This window comes from Lepisosteus platostomus, chromosome 2 (genome assembly GCF_059453375.1).
Source record: "Lepisosteus platostomus isolate fLepPlt1 chromosome 2, fLepPlt1.hap1, whole genome shotgun sequence".
In the NCBI taxonomy this organism is placed as follows: domain Eukaryota; kingdom Metazoa; phylum Chordata; class Actinopteri; order Semionotiformes; family Lepisosteidae; genus Lepisosteus; species Lepisosteus platostomus.
The window spans coordinates 63071321-63093132 of NC_142612.1; the positions used below are offsets into that span (position 1 = coordinate 63071321).

At 41.5% G+C, this 21812-nt stretch overlaps 1 protein-coding gene across 1 annotated transcript; it reads right to left on the minus strand.

The window, feature by feature from the left end:
- Positions 1 to 1223: 1223 nt before the first annotated feature.
- Positions 1224 to 21137, minus strand: psmd2 (proteasome 26S subunit ubiquitin receptor, non-ATPase 2). Its single transcript, XM_088612301.1, has 21 exons — positions 20978 to 21137; positions 20087 to 20143; positions 19351 to 19515; positions 18204 to 18325; positions 16993 to 17217; positions 16118 to 16276; positions 14911 to 15055; positions 14440 to 14500; positions 12596 to 12742; positions 11547 to 11653; positions 11181 to 11308; positions 9899 to 9986; positions 8923 to 9085; positions 8584 to 8685; positions 7559 to 7704; positions 6588 to 6671; positions 6210 to 6378; positions 4465 to 4559; positions 4163 to 4289; positions 2201 to 2319; positions 1224 to 1703 (listed from the first exon to the last, which is right to left on the minus strand). Exons 1-21 carry the CDS (start codon positions 21080 to 21082, stop codon positions 1521 to 1523), a joined length of 2697 nt encoding a protein of 898 aa, XP_088468427.1. The 5' UTR covers positions 21083 to 21137; the 3' UTR covers positions 1224 to 1520.
- Positions 21138 to 21812: the final 675 nt, after the last annotated feature.

The window sequence follows — 21812 nt, forward strand, 5'->3', positions numbered from 1 at the left end:
GTAACACAAACATCAGCTGATTGGCAGGTTAAGAACAAGCTATCATTTACTAACTACCCATGAATACAACAGGGCGCTTCACTAAAGCAACCTGAGAGAAGTACCTTTCTCAATACCCAGCTGTGTCCCACCTGGGTGTTGAATCCACATCCTTTTATAGTTTGAAGTCCTCACCATTACTCCACCCAGTGTGATAAACAGCATGAATCTCGAAGGTGTTAGAAGAGAGTGGACAGGGCAGGATTAAGTCAGCACACACGAAACCAGTGCCACCACCCTTTTCAGTGATACAGTGAGAGGGTTGCTAGGGGAGTGGAATAGAGCAAGAAAATCCAGAATTATGTGAGGAAAGTGAGTCACTGACCTAATTACAATTTAGTTATAATGTAGCTACTGAGGAGTGTGGGTTACCTATAAAATTGTCAAGGCTCTGGCACTCCAGGATCAGGAGTACTGCTCTAATGTACACAGGAGAGGATGCAGAGGAACTGAGACCTTCAGCACGGCAGTACAGCAGTTCTACCAGCAGCTATTGTATGTGAGAGCATTACATTCTTCCACATTCCAGTCTGAGACTTCAAGGAATTTTCTCTTCTGGTAAATATATAAAAAAATAACATAAGTCTATCTAGCAGTCAAAATTAATGTTCTAATTTTAACTTTCACTCAAAGCTCCACTGAAAAACTTCTGTGACCAGCACAGAGGAAGCAGGAAAATATAATTAAAATGATCACCTGGTTAACTGGATGTTCACAAGGCAGAAAAGCAGTATAGTAAATTAACACCATATGTACCAGAAAAATCCTCAGAACACTAATCGCAGCATATATCAATATAAGTACACCTACAGGTTTTCAATGCAGAATGACAGCAGAAACAAATTAGTATTCAAATTAAGTTTAGACTTGGGAAACTTTACTAAACTGAATGGACACTGAAAGTTTTTAACCCTCTGCTTGAAAGCAATTAGAGAACAAGAAATTTTATTAGAATATTTAATACATGGATTTACTGACAGTTTGTCCCATGCTAAAAAATACATAGCACTTTATTGCAACTCCAAAACATCGCCTGTGCACTGCAAACCTTGTTTATGACAGTCCACAATGCATTCATAAAATTCTGTAGGGTTTTTTAAATAATTATTTTTTCTGTTGACATTACAGCCCCTCAATTATGGTCTCCAATTACACACCGAAACAAATTTTCACAGTCCAGAGAGTGGACCAGAAATAAATTTATTACATAACCTTTAACAGTACTGTAACAAAACCAACAAAACAAAAAAAATAATTCTGGTTATAACAGACTGGCATTTCATGCGCTTATTACAAAAGGAAAAAAAAACATGATAAACATCTGCCAAAACGTATTATCTGTGGGTGCTGGTTTTCCTCTCGCAGCATTGTGGTCTCCTTCTTCAGGAGATGGCTCTCCTAGCCCAGGGGGCAGAAAACAACAGAATGAGAGTGAGACAAGTCCAGGGGCAGTGAGAGCCCCCATAGGGGGTGAGGGAGTTCTAGGCATCATAGTTGGGGTTCTTGCGCAGGATGACGAAGCCTTCCAGGATGGGCGTAACGGGCAAGTACTCCTCGGTGGCCAGCTCGGCTCTCTCCCCATGGGCCAGCAGCACCGGTGTGGTGTGGGTCTGGAAGCCTGTGATGGCCTTGGGCTTCCCTGCTTGTCCCACCACATCCACCGCCTGGAGACACACAAAACACATGAAACTAACACCCCAACACCAGCCTGTCTGCTCTTGCAGGATGGCAGCTAGTCTAATCATTCAGTTATCTGGACTGCAAGCTTCTCAGGACTACATTAGGTGTGAAGCACTATTCCATTCCATCTCTATTAAGACACTTGAAGCCATGTCTTTTTCTATCCATACCAGCTTAACTACTGAATATTAGCAGTGTTGTCACTAAAGGGGAGCTATTACCTGTATAATTGTTACACAGTGGTAATTTCTGCATCATGAATGAATGCATTAATAAAGAATGTGGCACAAGTTGGGGCTGCAGCTTTGATTATAACAGTTAAACACAATAATATTCTGCAATTTCCCTCACGGGATCAATAAAGTATCTATCTAATAATTTCAACTGGATTTAATGGACAAACAGAGGTTGTTTATTAAGTGGTTACTGAGACTTCTGTCCTTGACTAGGTTACATACTGCAGGTCCCTTTCCAGACTCACCTGTCCAACACGCACAGAAACCGCCAACGGGCGCAGCTCCTCATCAAACGTCACCAGCATGCGGGGCTGCATGGCTGCCACTAACCCGTACAACACATAGTGGGATTTTCCCAGGATAACTGGAACGGGACAGAGAGGACCATGAGAGTGGCACTGCAGACAAGGCTCAGCAACAAAAAATTACTACCGACAGCAGAAAGGTGAAAAAGATACAAGAGCATCAAGATAGACAGCTTAAAGAGTATTTGGTTTCATTTCTACTTTAGCCTTCATATAATAAAATATTTTAAATAATCTTTAATACACGTGGCACTGTGGCGCAGTAGTTAGCATTGCTGCCCTGCAGCACAGGGGCCTTGGGATAAATTATTGACCTGAAATTCATTTGGAGTATATGAAGTTTGTATATTCTTCCTGCGTTTGTATGATTTTCCTCCAGGTGGTCCGATTTCCTCCCACAGTCCAAAGGCATACTGGTAAATTAATAGGTCCTGGTGTGAGTGTCTGTGTTTTATGTATGTCTGCCCTGTGTTTGACTGGTGTCCAGTTCAGAGTGTACCCTGCCTCGCACCAGCTGTCTGCATAGATAGGCTCTGGCTCCCCCACAACCCTGAATTAGATAAAGCAGTCTAAAAATGAATGGATATGTATTTATTTTGTACTGCTTTTTATCCTCCAAGTGGTAAAACATCTTATGTACCAGAATTATGTTTAAAACTGCAATTTAGAGGGTTACTGAGCTGTAAATTGCAGTTTTTAAGTAGCTGGAATTAAGTTTATTATGAACAAACAGAGGTCAGTTCCATGCTGAAAAGGAAATAGGAAGAAGTAAATGTTTCAGCTGTTGAGTCTCCTTAGGTGTGTGGGGGAAGGAGGGAATGTAAGAATCTGAGACATGAGTAAGGGGACAAAGGAAAGAATATGTGAGCACGGACCGGGAAAAGCGACAAAGTAGGTCCAAAGAAATGGAAATTAGTCAATCGTTGAGAGCTGGGGAAGGTGTGAACCAAGTTTAAAGAGAATCTTTGCTCCTGATGTTTTTAAAGAAACAATCCTTTCTTTTGCAAAATTACTTTTAAACAGGGCTCACAACTTCCCCCAGCTCTCATGGATCGACTGACTTATTTTTAAATCTCACCATTCATTTACAGATTTCCACCCACTACACTCCACTGGAGTATGTCTCACAGATTTTCATATCTTTAGTCCCCTTTTGTTGCCTCCCCCTCTCCATTCTCACACACCTTTTGTCCTCCTCACTCATTATTCTCATGCTCTCCTTATACACCTGAAGACGCTTCACAGCTGAAACATTCTGTCGTCCTTTTTTGCTTTTCAGCACAGAACTAGCACCTACTTGTTCCTGTGCAATTTGTATTCTAAAGCAGCCCCTGATTCTCGCCTCTTCAGTTTTTTCCACATTTGATGAGAACTGGATTTAAACTGTTATTACTGATGTGCTGGAAATATAGGGTTTCCACTCTTTTCACAAAGTTACTACAGGACATTTCCAGGATCTTTTAGAAACTTTTTAGCCATGACATACACACCATGATGATATATATAGTTTAACATTTAAAGATAAATGATTTCAATGCTTCATTTTGCTTGAATAGGATAAATTATCATGTTTTAGTGCATACACACACTTCTCAGGGACAGATGCTCACAATGACTGCCTGGAAAATGCTACCAAGTCACAGCAGTTAGCCAATATCCTGATTAATACTACAGTGAACTAGAATTATGAATTTAATCCAACAATGCTGAGGTAAGAATACCTCTATTATATAAAATTGGATGCAAAATCCACTTATCCATAATTCTAGGACTGTGGACTTCACCAAAAAAATAAAGCCAGAAACAAGGACAAGGAAGGAAAAAAAAGAGTAGGGATAACAGATGGGGAGAGGGAAAAACTAAGCAAGATGAAAAAAGAGCTAATGCAGACTTAGCACTTACTGTTCTTGACATCCAGGAAGGAGATGAGGACGGTGAGCAGTCCTGCCACGGCCACCTGGCTCATGAGTTGCCGGTCACTGTGATAGGGGCACAGGGTCAAGGTGCCCTTACCCAGGTGTGTCAGACCCTGAGAACACAACATGACACCTCCTCACACTCAGAACTCGGAGCAGCCAAGGCCCTCAGCCTGAGAGGCTCACACAAATACACAGATACATATTTATACAAACATACAGGCAGGTTCAGAAGGGGATACAGACACATGCTGCAGGGATCAGTACCAACTACAATAGCTCCCTCACCTGTGCCAGCCTAACCATGAAGAGATTGTTGGGGTCTTTGGCATGATACTGTGCCAACTGCCGCAGCATGGCAGCCAGACGGGCATTGTTGGTTCCTGGCAGTGTGGACAGCAGACAAAACAAGACAAGAAATGGAAATTTTGTATAAGTTCATATCATGAAAGAGAGAACTGGAGATATAGTCGATACGTCCTTAATTAACAGAAGATCAAAACTCATTTAAAGGAATGCGGTTTCTTTTTAACACGTTTTGTAGAATATAGTTAATGCTTCTGAAGAATCCCTTGGCCCTTACAAATGTGGTTTAGCTATTTAAATGTTCCAGATATTTCAATTTCTACTTTTCACCCCAGCCTTCTTTCATTCTACCCTGCTTTACCGTTCCAGCACACTCAGCTATGATAATACCAGAGATTTACTAAGAGTTAGGTCTCATAGCTCTTACAAGCCTGGCCAACCAAAATAATGACTTCATGCAGATGTAATGAAACAGTGAAAGCAGAGAGACTGCAGGAATAAGGAAGATTTATTAATGTAAAATATCAGGAAAAGCCATTATCAAATTGAGAAATTCAAAATCATTTCCAAAAGAATTTGTCCAGACACTGTCATAGCATATCACCCTGCAATTCACAACTGGCAACCCACTGAAGCTAAGCAGGTGTGAGCCTGGTCGGTACCTGGATGGGAGACCTCCTGGGAAAAACTAAGGTTGCTGCTGGAAGAGGTGTTAGTGGGGCCAGCAGGGGTCGCTCACCCTGCGGCTCATGTGGGTCCTAATGCCCCAGTGTAGTGACGGGGACACTATACTGTAAACAGGCGCCGTCCTTTGGATGAGACGTAAAACCGAGGTCCTGACTCTCTGTGGTCATTAAAAATCCCAGGGTGCTTCTCGAAAAGAGTAGGGGTGTAACCCCGGCGTCCTGGCCAAATTTCCCATCGGCCTTTACCAATCATGGCCTCCTAACAATCCCCCTCTATGAATTGGCTTCATTACTCTGCTCTCCTCCCCACTGATAGCTGATGTGTGGTGAACGTTCTGGCGCACTATGGCTGCCGTCGCATCATCCAGGTGTATGCTACACATTGGTGGTGGTGGAGGGGATCCCCATTACCTGTAAAGTGCTTTGAGTGGAGTGTCCAGAAAAGCGCTATATAAGTGTAAGCAATTATTATTATTATTATAGCAAGCCCACAACAATAAGCTGCATGTCTAATAGTAGGCATTAGAATATGACATTTGCACCTCCATTTCAGATAATGTGGTTTCATTAAGAAACCCCAGGTTCTTACATTGTTTCAGAAAACATGTTGTGGTTTGTGACTGAAACCACTGCATGTGGCATTTGTAAGGGGTGCCCTCTAGTGACAAGCCAACAATACTTCTTTTTCTGTGCACCAATGGATTGCAGAAATACTAAGAATAACTTATCCGAGAGATAAAAAAAACAGATTGCTGGACATATCACAGGCATTGGCTTGCAACAAAACTTGAAACTTGTCATGGTGAAAGCATTTCCTTTTCTGATACTTCTCCTAAAAAATGATTTATTACAGACTAAATATCAAACCTAAAGGTTTACTAAAGGTAAAACTATGAAAATGTTACTTCGATATCTAGACTACCACTACTTAGTCTTCAACATGTCACTCACGGAAGACCCTCACAGCTGTTTTGTGAACACCAGCGGTGCTTGGAAGTACTCAGTAGTATGAATGGCAGCAATGCCCCCCTCCAGACTCACCGCTGCCCACCATGCCCATGGCGAAGATGGAGTTGTAGGACACCTCGGGGTCAGCATCGTGGGAGAACTTGCTGAGTGTGTCCAGGATGTTGAGCCGTGGATTCGACACGGAGATCAGTGCCAGAGCCAGGGGCACTGCCCGCCGCAGGGTGGGCTCCCCATACCGCAGCTGATGGCACACAGAGTTGGGCAGAATATAGCATAAAACCACTTTCTTCATCTTATATGGAAAACAAATTTAATGCCTGCACACATTTTAACATTTTAAGCAAATATAAATCACCACCCTGAAGTCAACAGGGCACGCTAAATGAGCACTTTTTTACTCTGATTTTTCAACTGTATTCTTTCTTCTTGCAGGTAAGTGTCGGTACTAACCAGGTGTCCGAATGTCCGAAGGGCCATCTCTGCCCCAATCTCCTCCCCCATTGCTATCAGTGCGATTCCCAGTACTGCAACACCCTGTTGGGGACAACAGAGAGCACTATTCAGACAATCATCAACCATCTATATTTCTTATAGCATTGTCCTGTCTGTCACCAAAGATGAAGCACCGTTGCTACATAGTATACACAAACAAGGTTTAATTCTTTTAATGCTCGTTTGATTAAATATTTCCTAGGGTTTTCCATGTGTTATCCTGGTATAAAACAAATTAAAGTGTGAATGGGGAAACATTTGTATGTGAGGAAAACTCCCTTACTATACATGTGGAATAGTGTGCATTCAGTAATTTTCAGTAACTCATGAAATGTTGGTAGCTGGGTCAACAACATCCTTAACAAAGCACTGTTTAAAATTCTAAAGGTTAGGTAAAAAAAACAACGAAAACAAAAAATAATAAAAAATACAGATATCATAACACCTATTGGGTGTTGTAGGAAACAAAATGTAACTACCAGTTAAAAACAGCAGAGAGACCAAATTCTGCAGACTAGAAACAAAACAATATCAATGAAAGTAGTAATGAATAGGAATCTTAAAGTTTGGTCACTAAATCTTTAAGGGACTATTTCCCCCCTTTTCATTTCTGAAAAAGCAAAGAATGCGATTATCAGTTTTAGATGAGGCACAGGTCGAATTTTTAACAGTGCTGAACATTTAAAAAGTCAATAAGAAGCATACAAAAAATGAGAACACCAATAATTCATAACTGCAGCAACAATGATGGAGACAAGGGTGATGCCAGAGTTCTTTGGTTTGATTTCGATTCAACTTGGCAAAATAGCTAGTGGGTAACAAGCCGCACTGAGACGGCTCACTTCAGGTGTTACACTGAAAAGGGGTATGTGTTAGGCTGAGAAGGCCAGAGCTGGTGCTGACTGGACAGCAAGGCTTGTGTGCCGGACCTGGTGAGAGCCCATGTCAGGAGAGCTCTCCTTCTTCTCCTTTTCCTTTTTGTCTTTCTTATCCTTATCTTCCTCTTTGTCCTTGTTGTCATAGTGCTCACTGCAGATGTGGAGCAGCTGCTGCACCTTCAGCACATTGCCTGAGCCTGGAGAGGAAGAGGGAAAGGAGGAACAAGGAGAGTCAGAAAGAAAATAACTACAATCAGCTACTAGCTACTAATCGAAAGGGCAAGACAGGCTGAATAATCTCCTCTCCTTCTTAAACTTTCTGTTCTTATGAGAGGAGAGTGTAGAGGCGTGGACAGAAAGGGGAGTGAAATGCTGGAATTCATGTAAACTCTTAAAAATACGGAAATCTTGTTATAAAGCTCACTGTTTAATTCAGTGACTGTAAAGTGAACAATTTCTCTCTGGCCCATCAGTAAGGACTGAAGTCTGTCACTGTGCATAATGCAGTTTGAGACGAATGCAGCAAGGAAATCACTGCAACCTGAGCGCTGGTCACAGGAATTTAATGAGTAAACAGCAACCAGCACAGGGATGCCTGAAACTGCCTATAACTCATTAATAATAAGCTCACATATATGAGGTATGCTACAATAGGAGCAGTGTGGACCAGTGGTTTGGCATCTGCACTCACAACAGGAAGGGTACAACCAGAGTAAGGGAGTATGGTATTTTACTGCTGAGTAAGGTATTTCACTTGGAATGATTCAGAATAATCCCCAGCTGTAAAAATTCAGCAAAATGAATAATCTATTGATTCATTTCATGTTTTACAAACTGCAGGCTTTTGCTTATAACCTCGAATGATGGAGAGTTCAAAATTACTGTACTGCAGTGCCTGTGAAACTGCAATATATACAGGCTCTTAATTTAAGATATCTTAATCTGTGTACACAAGTGTGCAGATAGTGTATTTTCTTACACAAAATAGTGTAAGAAAAAAGTGTAAGTGGAGCTCACCCAGTAGGTTAAGTCTAAGCTGTGAAGTGTGTTCTTTCTTACACATGTGGGGCACTGACCTGCATAGGCACAGATTTCTACCAGTGTGTTGGCGAAGCTGCGGAATGGCTCTGGGACAACCTGCAGGGCAGCAAGCGTGGTCTCAATGGCCTCCCCTTTACCTGTGAGACAAATGGAGAGATACAACTCTTAATAACACGATCAACAACAGCCTCCTCGCTAAGGAACCACCAGCACTGTGGCTGCTGGCACATAGTCATCATAGAAGTAGGGGGAGAGGATGAGAGAGGAGACAGAAACAATTAGTTATAAAGGATATTGATGAGGGACTGCGGACAGACAAAAAGGAAGACAGACAGCCAGACCACCAGAGAACTCTAGCCCTCCTCTCCCCTCACCCAGGTGGTTGAGACCCAACCCCAGGGGCAACCAGCGGGCGTAGGTGTCCTTTAGCTCCTGCTCTGACTTCTCCATGATGGTCTGCACAATTGTGGGGGTGACATCATTGTTACAGGAGCCCACAGCAATCATCCCACAGGCCAGCGCCGTCACACCCACTACCTGGAGAGAGGAAGAAGAGGGGGAGTGTGAGACACAAAGACAGCCATAGGCATGAGACAGAAACTTCAGGGGCAAGGGAGAAGTAGCACAAAATTGAAAGAGACACAGTAAGAGGATGTACAGTGATCAAAACAGATCTTAAAAAGATGAGACGGAGAGCAAAATAATTGAAACACCACTGAGACTAAAAGTGCATTACTGAAGACTGGCAACAGAAGTCCAGTGTGAATTTAGCTTTGCAGCTGTCCAGCTGATGCTTGTCTTCAGATATGTGACTTGGGAATAGGCCTTGTGTTTCTTAAGGCACTGACAAAGTTAACCCAATGGATTTCTTCAGAATTCACAGTATAACAAACCAGAGGACACAAAAGGAAATAATGTGGAAGTGTATTTAAAACCAGGAAAAAAGGCTGCTTTACCCCAAGGCTTGTGGCAGTAGGGATCAAGCTACCCATTGCTGAAGCCCATACCCTGGCTTCTCTGAAGAAACAGCTCGATGAGATCCTTGGATTAATTAGCTACTGACAGATGGGCTAGATGTCCTCCTCTTGTTTTCAATCTTTTTTATAATGCACAGCACTTCCAGTTTTTACATGCTGCAGGCTCACAAACATAAGCCACAACCTTAATTTAGTACCTTATATTGGTTTTCAGCAAACTGGCAGAAGTTTAGACAGAAAACGTTTAAAAAACAAATGCATATGCATTATATTTGCTTTTCCATTCCATCACATCGATTTGTATAATAAACCTTGACTGTGTAGTTGTACAGTGGGATCCTGTAATGACGCCCCTGGCAGCATGGCTTCTTACCTCCATGCTGGATTTGGAATCACCCATAACAGGCAGCAACAAAGACAGCACATCCTCACGGTTCGAACCGGCGTATGCCAACCCCAGCCTGTTGAGACAGCAGACACACACGTCGCTCAGCATCGCGCACCAGCCTATGCTGCAGCTTCCAACCTCCGGCTCAGAAGCACCCAGTGATTGTGTAACTATTTTTCAAGCGAAATAAAAACAAACAGCCAGCAATGCTCACATGAAAAGCACACTACGAGAAGCAACTTAAAAAATGTTAAAGTGTTAAAAATCTTCAAAAGCATGAATTGTTAAATACAATGGAAGAAAGGTAACCACACAAACCTTACTGTTACATGTGGAAAATCAATTAAATTCTAAAGCACTCTGACTTCTTCACCTATGCATAATTTATGAATGGCATATAACACGAACAGCTAAAAATATACAATACAAACTTAATTCACTGTGCAACTGGGTAATTATATATTCAGGATCAGTAACTCTGGATAAAGTAATCTGATGGACTGTTTTAAATCTGATTAAAATTGTTTACAAATACTTTCATAATCTTTAAGAATACACGCTCATATATATATACACACACTTCAAGAGGCCAGCAACAGAAATGTATAATTGAACTGATCAAGATAAACTTCACAGTTAACATCTGCAACATCACAGACAAAATCTTAAGCATATCACCAGCTAATCACAGGTTGGAAACATGCTCAGTGTTATTCAGTAGATTTTAACCACAAAAAGAAAATCCTTCTTAGGATGTGACTTATACTGCATTAAAACAATATAGCCTAGTGGTTTTCTGCCCTGGATCTGAAGGGCCACCAGTGCCTTCTTGGAGCACTATATAATGTCACGAACGGAGGTCAACTATAAGGGGTCAACTATACATCATAAATTTCTCAACAGAACAATTGAGCTTTGGCCACTGGAGGATATAATATGTTGAAATTAAGTAGTTTAGAAACCCTTCAAAATAAAAACAGAAAGACCTTGTGCCATTATTGGCTTTTCTGGACTGAACTACTACAGGTTTGACCAATTTAGTAACTCACATGTTCCAAGTCTTAGTTCTCCAGCATCATGGCAGGCCATCCCTACCCTAGAGTAAACCTACATCTTAAACAGAGGGGGAATGCACTGAAACTACATACAGCACAGCCAAAACAAAATCCAGACAATGCCAGATACCCCTGCACCAGGTCTGAGCTCAAGGGCCACAGCAGTCTGTGTAGATAAGAGTGTGTGAATGTCTCCAGCAGGCAGCTCTCACCCAAAGATGGCTCCTATCCTCATGATGTTGCTGTTGTGGAGCACGTAATCAGACAGCAATGCAAGGGCAGGGTCGCATTCATTCCTGACCCCTGAGTTCACAATTCCACAGGCCAGCAGGGCACCTGACTGCAAGGGGAGAGGGGAAGAGAGAAGCAAAAAACCTGATGAGAAGGGGAAGTAAGATTTCAGCACAATCGGAGAGATTATATTAAAGTATACTATTATAATATCCTACACACTATTAACAAATGGTTTTAATTTACATTCAGTCATTTTAAGCTTGTAAAACCTGAGACATATTGCACTTTTTCTGTGGATGCCTTTTGATTTACTGGAGCCAAGAAGACTGCCTGATTTCCCTAACCTTGATGTAGTCTTCAGAGGAGTACAGGTATTTGTCTATCTGTGTCAGCCCTCCATCTACGTCCCAGAGCAGGATCATCCCCAAGGAGGCAGCAGCGCTCAGCATACCTGCACAGAGAGAGAAGAACACTAAGTAACAGCACAGAATAACACACATGTAGTGGCTGCTCATTTCCCACAGCACTCCAAGCTAAATGCACACAGCATCACACATTAACAGTTCCACACATCACTCACAGAAACCTATTATGCCTGATCACGATGAATAAAGCACACAAGAACAAAACTTCCTATACCCATTCATTTGATTGCTAGAAGCAATTGCCTGAAAGAAGCTAGGGTATTAATTTTGACAGTGTGGCTGGTCAGCTAACCCTTTGTGTAAAAAGGTGCACCCCATCCTAAAATATAAATCCACATTCCTGTAGCCCCATTTGTGTCCCCAGAATTCTGGAAATGTCTAGTGGGCTGACTTTGTCAAAGTCTTTCAGGTTTCTGAATACTCGGATCAGGTGCCCTTACAGTCTCAGTTGAAGACTAAAAATATCAGCTATATTAGCCTGTCCGAGCAGGGGATTCCTTCAATCCCAGACCATGTATCTGGTCTCTGTTCCGATTTCAGATCAGCTGTAGATTTTTTGTACATGAAGAGATCTTCCGAGTATATTGCAAAAACACACATTTGCTGACATTATCATTGGCTATTTCCAACACTATTCCCAGCCATCTGCCTCAGTGTTTATATATAGATTTTGTCCATAGTTTCTCTGACCTTCCCTGTTTAATACTTTTTCAAGCACAAAACTGAATTAACAATGTTCCAGGTTTACCAGCAAGCACGGATTCTCTCTTAAAGATTGTTAGATGCAAGCCGAGTCAGAAGTGGAACTCAAGAAGAAACCTGATCGATTTAATAGAGTTTGAGAACTGACAACCGCAATGGCATGATGGACCAAAGGCAGACTGCACTGATCTTAAGCAAGAAGAGAGCAGAAAATGCCACACTTGATATGGGCAGGGCCCTTCCGTTCTCCTGCCCCAGCCTCTCACCATGGTCCTTGTTTTTGTACAGCCACTTGTTGCCATCGTCCGTCAGCAGCTTGTCCTGCCCAAAAGCCGCATTCACAAAACCGTTGACGAAGGAGGAAGCCAGGTTCATCCGTGCAGAGTCCACCTGGGAGCCACTGCCTCCAAACCCTATGACAAAGGGATAGTAAGGAAAACGGATGTCATGCCAGCAAGAACGAAAGAGGAAGAAAAAGAAGTGAGAGAGGAAAAGGCAAAGACCCATGGAGAACAGGGTTGTAGTCACAATGACAGGGACTGCCTGAATTATGGCAGATATATATTGAAATCATGCCTATCAGGAGATATAGATGAACAGCTTTATAATAGTGGCAATAGGATTACAGTGTAGAACCCACTAATGATACTGTAATACAAGTCAGTCTTGTTGTCCAAGTGGGTTGTAAGTATGTTTTACACAAAAAACATGTTAACAGTTTTAACTAACAGTAACAGAGTGGCTTAAACTGAACCTCATACACTGTTTTTTTTGGTACTGAAAGGAGACACAAGACAAAAGTGATGTATACTTCAACTTAAAACATGACTCTTATTTTTAACAACTGTCGTAGAATAACTGCATCTTAGAAATGCCCCGAGCTATACAACAAAGGACAGAAACTGCTTCTGGTGTGCTTTTCCTTTACTGAAATAGTCTCCTTTAATCCAACCACAGTTTTATTAACTGCTGACTGGACCAACAAACTGAAAGTGTGTTAAAAACACTCACTTTCCCCACTCAAAAGTGGGGAAAAAAACCCACAAAAGAAACCCTTACCTCTAGTGGTAAGGAGGTGAAATAACACAATATCTAAGATAATTAGGAGAAACTGAAATTCTTCAAGGAATAAAATATTTGACTAAAATATAATTGAAATTTCTCCAATTGCTATTCTGGTGCCATCTTAATATCTCGGACACTATACTTCCCGATTTCCAACTACAGCAACATGATGCCCATTGCTGAATCACACATTCAACATCAAACCCACAGAGTTTCATATGTGGTGGAAGCCAGTATACATAACACATTTTTATATTAATGCATGAAAATAAAAGATAATCCAATGGTTAGTCCTGTGTTAGGCTAAAGGAAACTACCCCTTCCTCCATATTTCATTTTCAGAAAAAGACTGTTCAAATGAATTGCTAAATGCTTACGTCCACTGTAACACCTCACTGTGCATAATGCCATTTTCACTTTAACAACCAAAACAAATCATGTTAATTTAACTGCAGTATCAAGTGTATTACACAGACATAAAATGTATTTTAAAGGTAAGATTTTTTAGCACCTTTGCTCCCCAGCCTTTAACACAACATTCAGACTCACAACAATGCTGTAAAAGCTTCACACTTGCATCAGTAATGTACTAGTAACTCAGCTCTTCAGGTGCTTTGAAGTGGCCTAAAAAGTCTAGAGACAATAGAATTGTCCATCCGAATGTGACATATTGTAAATAAGGAGAATAGCGTAATGAAATGTAATATTACTGGTTTGTCCTACAGAATTTAGTCTACCAGAATTATCTTCCAAACTGTTTTCCCCATGCCTGTGTTTGAAATGTCACACCTAAAAAACAGTGGTGGAGCACTACCCATGGCATCACACACACTTCGCAACCTGTGTGAAAGGAGCAGTCTCGGCGAAAGAATACTAGAGCAAAATAAACCAAATCCCACTGTTTTAATGTTTATTAATACAAAATGGAGGTGGAGTTATATCAATTTTGTGTTTTGTGTTCGAAAGCTCATTAACAATAACGTGATAAAACTAGCAGAAGTACAGAAAAAATGTTGTATCTCACAAATACATCAGTCATACTTACTGTTATTTTCTAAGTGTGTTTTGTAGATGTCATCTGGAACTTTGGGCTCCATAATATCCAACTTTAAAACACGAACAAAGAGAGAATGGAGTTAAACATGTCTTTAAAAATACAATTTAGAAGATTTTTTCCTGCAGTACTGTTTTATAGATTAAAAGCAAGAAGTCTAGATGCAAACAAATAGAGATAAAGACGCAAACAGATGAAAAGAAATATTAGAGTTGGTAATTTGAGCAGTGACAGAAAAATAAAACCTATCCACATTGACATCGCAAATACAAATATTTTAAATACATTTCTAAAGCACCTCTCTCCAGGTCTTAGGGTTTTGGCACATACAGTATATGCCAGGATACCTCCCCCATTCATTCCCTGTGCTCGTCAAATCTTAATTTTTAAGGTACTTTTCCTTTATTGATAGTTTTTCTTTATGGTATAACATCTGTCTCCCTCTTGTCTTGTTCAACTCACCTCTCTGGCCAGGGCCAAAAAATTGCTATTGAGCTGCACATTGGACATGATCTCAGTCAGATCCTCATAGTCTTCAACATCCTCATTCAGCTCCAAAAAGACACCATGTCTTCCAAGCATAAAAGCCATCTGCTTCTGGATGACACTGGAATAGCACACACCAGGGTCAGAGGGATCTCAGCGCACTCACACTCACTCAACTCGAGAATCTTCACTGACTGCCCACACATCAATTTGAATCAAACAGAAGACTGCTGCCCCTGTCCTGAGCTCTCTCCAAAGGTCTGTCCCTTCCTGCTTCTAGTTTCTCATCTCTGCCTAAGCTCTCCTGTCATCTGTGCTGGCCACCAGGATGTACCTCAGACCCGGATTAACCAAAAAAGTGGTTTAAAGTTAGGAAGTAAACTAGAAGTATTTTTCTTTCAAGTAAATGATTTTAATAAAAAAGTAGTTCAGCCTGTACTCTAGACACCACTTCACCAATATAGGGTGCTCTTTATATAGGGAGGGGCCTTCTAAACTACTGTATCAAGATCTAATTACAACACCTGCTTCTTATTATTCCCTTAACTGAGCTAATGAAACAAGGAGTTTTCACTTTTTTTTCAAATCCTCTGTAACTTATTTCTTTATTTTGTTTCAAGAGACATGATTGGTTAATATAAACTCTATTGGATATATACAAAAAGACTGGTTTGGATTCAAGAAGGCCATCATGATTAAACTATGTAACTTCCATATTTGTCTTTGGGCATTCACAATCTTTTTCTCTGTACTTTAGAATGAATTTTTCATGAGATCGATGACATTATTATAGCATGATCCATATGTGATGAGTGAGGACAGCAATCCTTACAGAGATGTGAAGAAAGTGATACCATCAATGTTTTGCTTTTGCTCAATTTTTTCATGTAATCTTTGGATTTAACTACTTTAAACACACAAGTTGCACATTATACTATACAAGGTGGAATACAGGAAGCAAAGGGAAATATAAAGCAATTTTTAATATTACGGCTCCATAAAAAAGTGGCAATTTTATTCAGTTCCAGAAACTTCAAGATCTGCACTTCAGCAAACCCACTGCCAACTTAAAAATACACTAGGCGCAGATGTAGTACAAGAGCGTTAGACAATAGTCCAGCTCTCCTGACCAGGAAGGCAGGAAGGGAGGAACCGGGAGTGGGAAGAGCAGGGCCAGACTTACATGTCTTTGCAGGAGGTGAAGATGTTCTCCACCAGCTCGATGTTGTTCAGCATTAGTGCGAGGCGCAGTGCCTCGGGGTAACGGTTGAACCGCCGAAAGATGCTCAGGGCACACTTCAGCAAGGCAGAGTTCTCCGGCTCGGGGACATAGCTCACACAGCTGAGATAGGGGGAGAGACCAACTCTGTCACTTAGTCACCTGTTACCTCCATGAACCAATTAAGTTTAACTGTTACTAAGGCAGAGTGTGCAATTCCCACCATATGGCTACAATTAGCTTTCAGTACAGTCTGGTACCTAGTGAGACAGATAAACCTTGTAATACTGAAGCATTAGAATCAGTATGTTTGGCAAGAAGGGAACAGGACATTACGCTTATGAACATAAGTACGGTTACAAACAATTGGCCTATTTGATCCGACAGGCAGATACCAAATGATTCAACAAGCTCAGCCATCTGTTTCTTGAATGAAACCCTTCAAATAAATTAGTTCTTACTAATATACTGACTTAAATTTACTAATACTTAAATTTACTGAAGTACTGAAGAATGGATATTTAAATGGAACTCCAGTGCAAAATACTAGTCAAATTATCCACCATGTTGCATTCAATTAGATATCTTCCATATTATAAGAGTTATTTGTGGTGCATTAATGGACACTATACTGGACATGCATCATTTCCTATCTTTTCCTTGGGACAAAGAGATAATGGAAGCACGTCTAGTGATGAGCTGGTTTGATTTACCTGGTTAAGGTGTGACAATGTAGACAGTGAGGCAGTCAGTGGAAACACCCTCTCTCTGCTGCAGGGAATCTGATAACTGCCTAGGTTTGTGCATTCCTGACTCAATGGGGTGGAGGGATTGCTTACCTGGTGAGGTAGAGGCAGACCTTGGCGTAGGCGTTCTCATCAATGTAAAGCTCTAGCATGTCCAGCCGCTCAATCTCCATGAGCAGGTCGCAGGCCTCGTGCTCAGCGTTGTGGCCCATGTTGTAAGGCACGATCTCCTTCACCAGCTTCAATAATGTCTCCTGTTGCACCTTGTCGCTCTCCTCCACTTCCTGCCATTCCTTCGCCACTTCCCCCGCCAGATGCCTGAAAGAAAACCACAGGCACATACGAACACTGTAAATGCCCATCAGAGCTTGCCATCTCCCTGATCACAATCATTCTGGCACAGATCTTGCTCAAAACTGGAATCAAGACTTTGCAGGCATGCAACAGTCACTTAGTCCATCTATGAAAGAAAAGTTTAAAAGCCAAGCTACTCTTTCTAACATGTTAGGTCTACTGAATAAACATGTTGTTAATTTATTCAACAGCAATTTTTTGGAGGTTGATTCCTGATTCTAGGAAATGTGTTCATTCTATACTGAAATATAACTTCAAAAATATTTTAAGAGTAAAGGAGAATTGTCTTCACACCTATTAAAAATACTCAATACTGAAGACTGATCCCCATGAGGCAGGCTATGGAGGAGCAGCCCAAGGTTAATAAAAACAAAATCCCACACAAAAACACAACAGGACTGACCCCCCACATAGTGGTGCACACCAACAAATGAGTTAATGTCAATCTTAATGGGAATTATGTGGAAATGTATTGTAAAGCAAAAAAGGAGAATTCTTGACAGAAAGGATGATGGGTGTATGAAACATACACAGGCTACCTGATAGTTATCAAAGGTAATATCCTGGCATTTTCAAGAAACAGCTTGTCGAGATCCTTGGATCAATTAGTAAGAAAGGCCAAATGCCAAACGGCCTCCTCTGCTTAGTTATTGTTCTTATGTAATGTCATAGGCCTTGTTACAACCTTATGATGCTAATATCCTGTTCTGTACTGCACATCATATATGATACATTTCATATATGTTATCTGTTTGATTCATAAAGTTTGACTGATTTAAAATAATTTCAAAAAAGGTTCTGCAGCAATGCTGAAAAGCACACTGGCTTCCTACACATTTATATCCATGTTATCCTCACACTGAATCATCATATCCAACACCATTACATTCACCATAAAGTAGAGGCACAGAAAATGGCCAGCGTCCTGCACTCCCCTTCCCAGAACAGACCTGACGTATTCATGACCCCAGGATGCCAGCTCTTCCTGGGAACCCAGCAGCCGGTACTTCAGACACTCGCGGTCTCCACTCATGGTCATGGCTAAGACTGACACCACATCAGCACAGAAGCGCTGTGAAAGGGACAAAAAGAAGGACAGAGAGAGAAACATTAACACTCAGCAGCAGCGACACGATGAATGAGATGATGCCATTAGCTTCAATAACTGCTTCACATACTTAACAACATCAAATCTGAGTCCAAAATAACAGGAAGAAAGGAAAGATATCAGTTGCTTTTGGCAGCATCACTTACTACCAGGCCTGTGAAGTACAGTGACTAACAGCAAAACCCTGGCAAAACCAGGTGCCAAACTTGGGACCTCCAGGTAATAATCCTTTTAACCTAACTGCAAGGCTTTTTGAGATCAGTAACACCTAGACTAACACAAGCCAATGACAGTCCCACTATGCCCCAAATATTCAGATTTTTCTCCGACATTCACAGCAGCTTCACAACCCACAGACTTAACCTCACTCCCTCACAACTATATCACCCTGCAACCCACAACTGGCAACCCATGAAGCTAAGCAGGTGTGAGCCTGGTCAGTACCTGGATGGGAGACCTCCTGGGAAAGCTGAGGTTGCTGCAGGAAGAGATGTTAGCAGGACCAGTAGGGAGCACTCACCCCACAGACTGGATGTGTCCTACTGCCCCAGTATAGTGATGTGATAGGAACACTATACTGTAAAAAAGGCACCATCCTTCGGATGAGTTTTAAAACCAAGGTCCTGATTCTTTCTATTTATTTAAAATCTCAGAGTAGGTGTGTGACCATGGCAACCTGGCCAAATTTCCCCCTGGCGCTTACCAATCATGGCCTCCTAATAATCTTCATCTGTGAACTGGCTTCATTACTCTATTCTCCTCCCCGCTGATAGCTGATGCGTGATGAACATACTAACACACTTTGGCTGCCATCTCAAACGTCAGGTGGATGCTGCACATTGGTAGAGGTGAGTCTCCATTACCCATAAAGCACTGAGTAGAGTGTTCAGAAAAGGGTTATATATGTTTAAGGAATTATTATGTTCTTTTTCACGTTTTGCCAGCCAACTATTTTACACAGCAAGCTCCCTGCTGCAGCCAGGGCTCACCTTGTTGTCTCCTGCTGGCATCGTTTCATAGATTTCCTTCAGCTTGCCGTAGTGCGGCCGCAGGAACTTGAGTGGCTTGGGCACAGACGTCATGGAGGTCGTGGAGGATCGGATCTGGCGCCGGAGCTCCTCGAGCGCTGGGCGGTAAAGGGAGGTGTCCTCCTCCTGGGAGAGAACAAGGAAGTGGGGAAACAGTGAGTTGGAAGACACAGACACACACATCAGATTATCCTTTACGCTAAACAAAACGACAGTGACATTGGAGGGCAGGCGATAAAACATTCTGACAATCAAAACGGTTGTGGGGGGACTGTAAATTGCAACTACAGCACGCATAACATTTTCAATTTAAAACACTCAAAGCTATAGGTTAACATTAAAAGGAAAATGGAAACAAGCTGGGAGGAGATGGAAGCTAAGATGTTGTTTGTCTCACCTGTAAAAAAACTCACAATCTTGTACTAATTTGACAATCATGCAGTGAAGACACATTTTTATCAACTATTATACACTGACGCCATACAAATAATTATATATACATTTATCCAATTACATTTTAATATAATGCAAAGAAACTGCACAACAATTCGAACAGTTTTTTTATCGGGGGACGGGGGACAGGGACACATGAACATATTACAACAGGAAAATGAAACTTGATTTAACAAAATCAATGCATGTCTTGATACAACGTTCTTATCTAAACTCTCGGATTAAGTCTCACATTTGTACTCACACTGAGTCTCTCCACCAGCATCTCCAACTCCTCCTGCAGCTGCTTGTCCTCCTCTGACTGCAAAATACAACAAATCTCAGGGATTACAGGCACATTTTACACCAGCTAAAAGCAAGCATAAACACACACACTTGCACGGAATCCTTACAGAAATGATCGGATATGTAAAACCGCCAGGCTCAATCTAATAACCACTGAGATTACATTGCTTGGCAGACCGATGCCCACTTAAAGAACAACAGATGAGATGCCGAGCCAATAGCAATCCAATTCATTTCACGTTTTAACTGTTGTAGACTGTTCTACACGAAGTCATGAATTGCGTGTAGGATATTTAAATTTAAATCACTATTATAATTATTATAATAAGTTGCATTCGAGACCCCGCAGCCGCTAAAACTTTTGAACTCCATGCAGTATTGTGCCTCGGAGAATATTGTCACCTCACCGCACTGTTTCACTAATTAATGCAGGTGAATTTACCATATGAACAAGGACAAAATGAAATGATCCCACAGCGTGTGAAGAATACCAGACGCAACTTCTGGCCGCCACCTGCTGCACTGAAATGAATTAGAACATCATAGCTGTGTTTTGACTATGGCTGTTTTTAGTAACCAAACTTATTTAATCGTTTGACCTCATTTGATCACCGAGACGTTTTTTCAAATGGTATCTTAAATGTTCGTCATCAGGAAGGCATGAGTTTCAGTATGCACTCTGGCAGAGAAACTGGGTGCTGTGTTATTTTATCGAATGACAAAGCTCTCTCGGCCTACTCCACCATATCAGGCTGACGGACAGTGACTCAGGTATAATCCGCTCACTTCCCTGCCACTCTAACCGAATAATCAAAGACCGAAAAAAATCTCCCGGACACCCCCAGCTCACCAATTCCTGCTCCTCTTTCTTCTCCTTGTCCTTCCCGGCCGACTGCTGCCCCTTCTCCTCTATCTTTTCCGGCTGAGTTTTCTCTTTGTTTTTGCTTTCCTCCATTGCTGCAACCTCTCTGTCTAGTCCTCTGGCGCTCCGATACTGTGGCTGCCAAGCAGCGAGCGGGGCAGGATGGGAAACGCGGTGAACGGCAAGCGAAGAAGGACATACCTCATTCTTTGGCTCGTCGGACGCTTCGAGGGGAAAAAACGAAAAGATGTAAGGAAAGTATAAGTGACACTTTGTCCAGCAGATGCAGCTGTTGTTCCGTTATTTTACATTAAATATACAAGCATCCTATGCTCCTTATCCTTTCCTATACTGTGCTGTTACTAAGATTTATGTTGGAATTTTTAGAATGATTAAATTCAGGTTCATTAGCATTACTTCGTTTGTATAGGTTAAACTTAATCGTGTATTGTTTTCATATTTCAAGATAAAATGAGCAGCAATGATTTTGTTCCATATTCAATTATCCCATATTTACACAAATTTAACTTTAAACATATGTTATTAGTTATTAGTTTTCATCCCAATGAGCTTTATATACAGACAGGGACTAAATTCATCCACGACCGAACAACAGTACAAGGGTGACTTGTGGAAGATATCAAGTGCCAGCAGTCCCACTACACAACAGATCAGTAAGAGAGAAAAGCAATTGCTTACCAGGCAAATCAAAGGGGTTCTCTTGCAAGATCATGTAACCCCATTGTGGAATTTAGTCAGGACACCAGAGTTACTAGTATAAACCATGCTCTTAAAAACTGCCATTGAACCTTTAATGACCAAG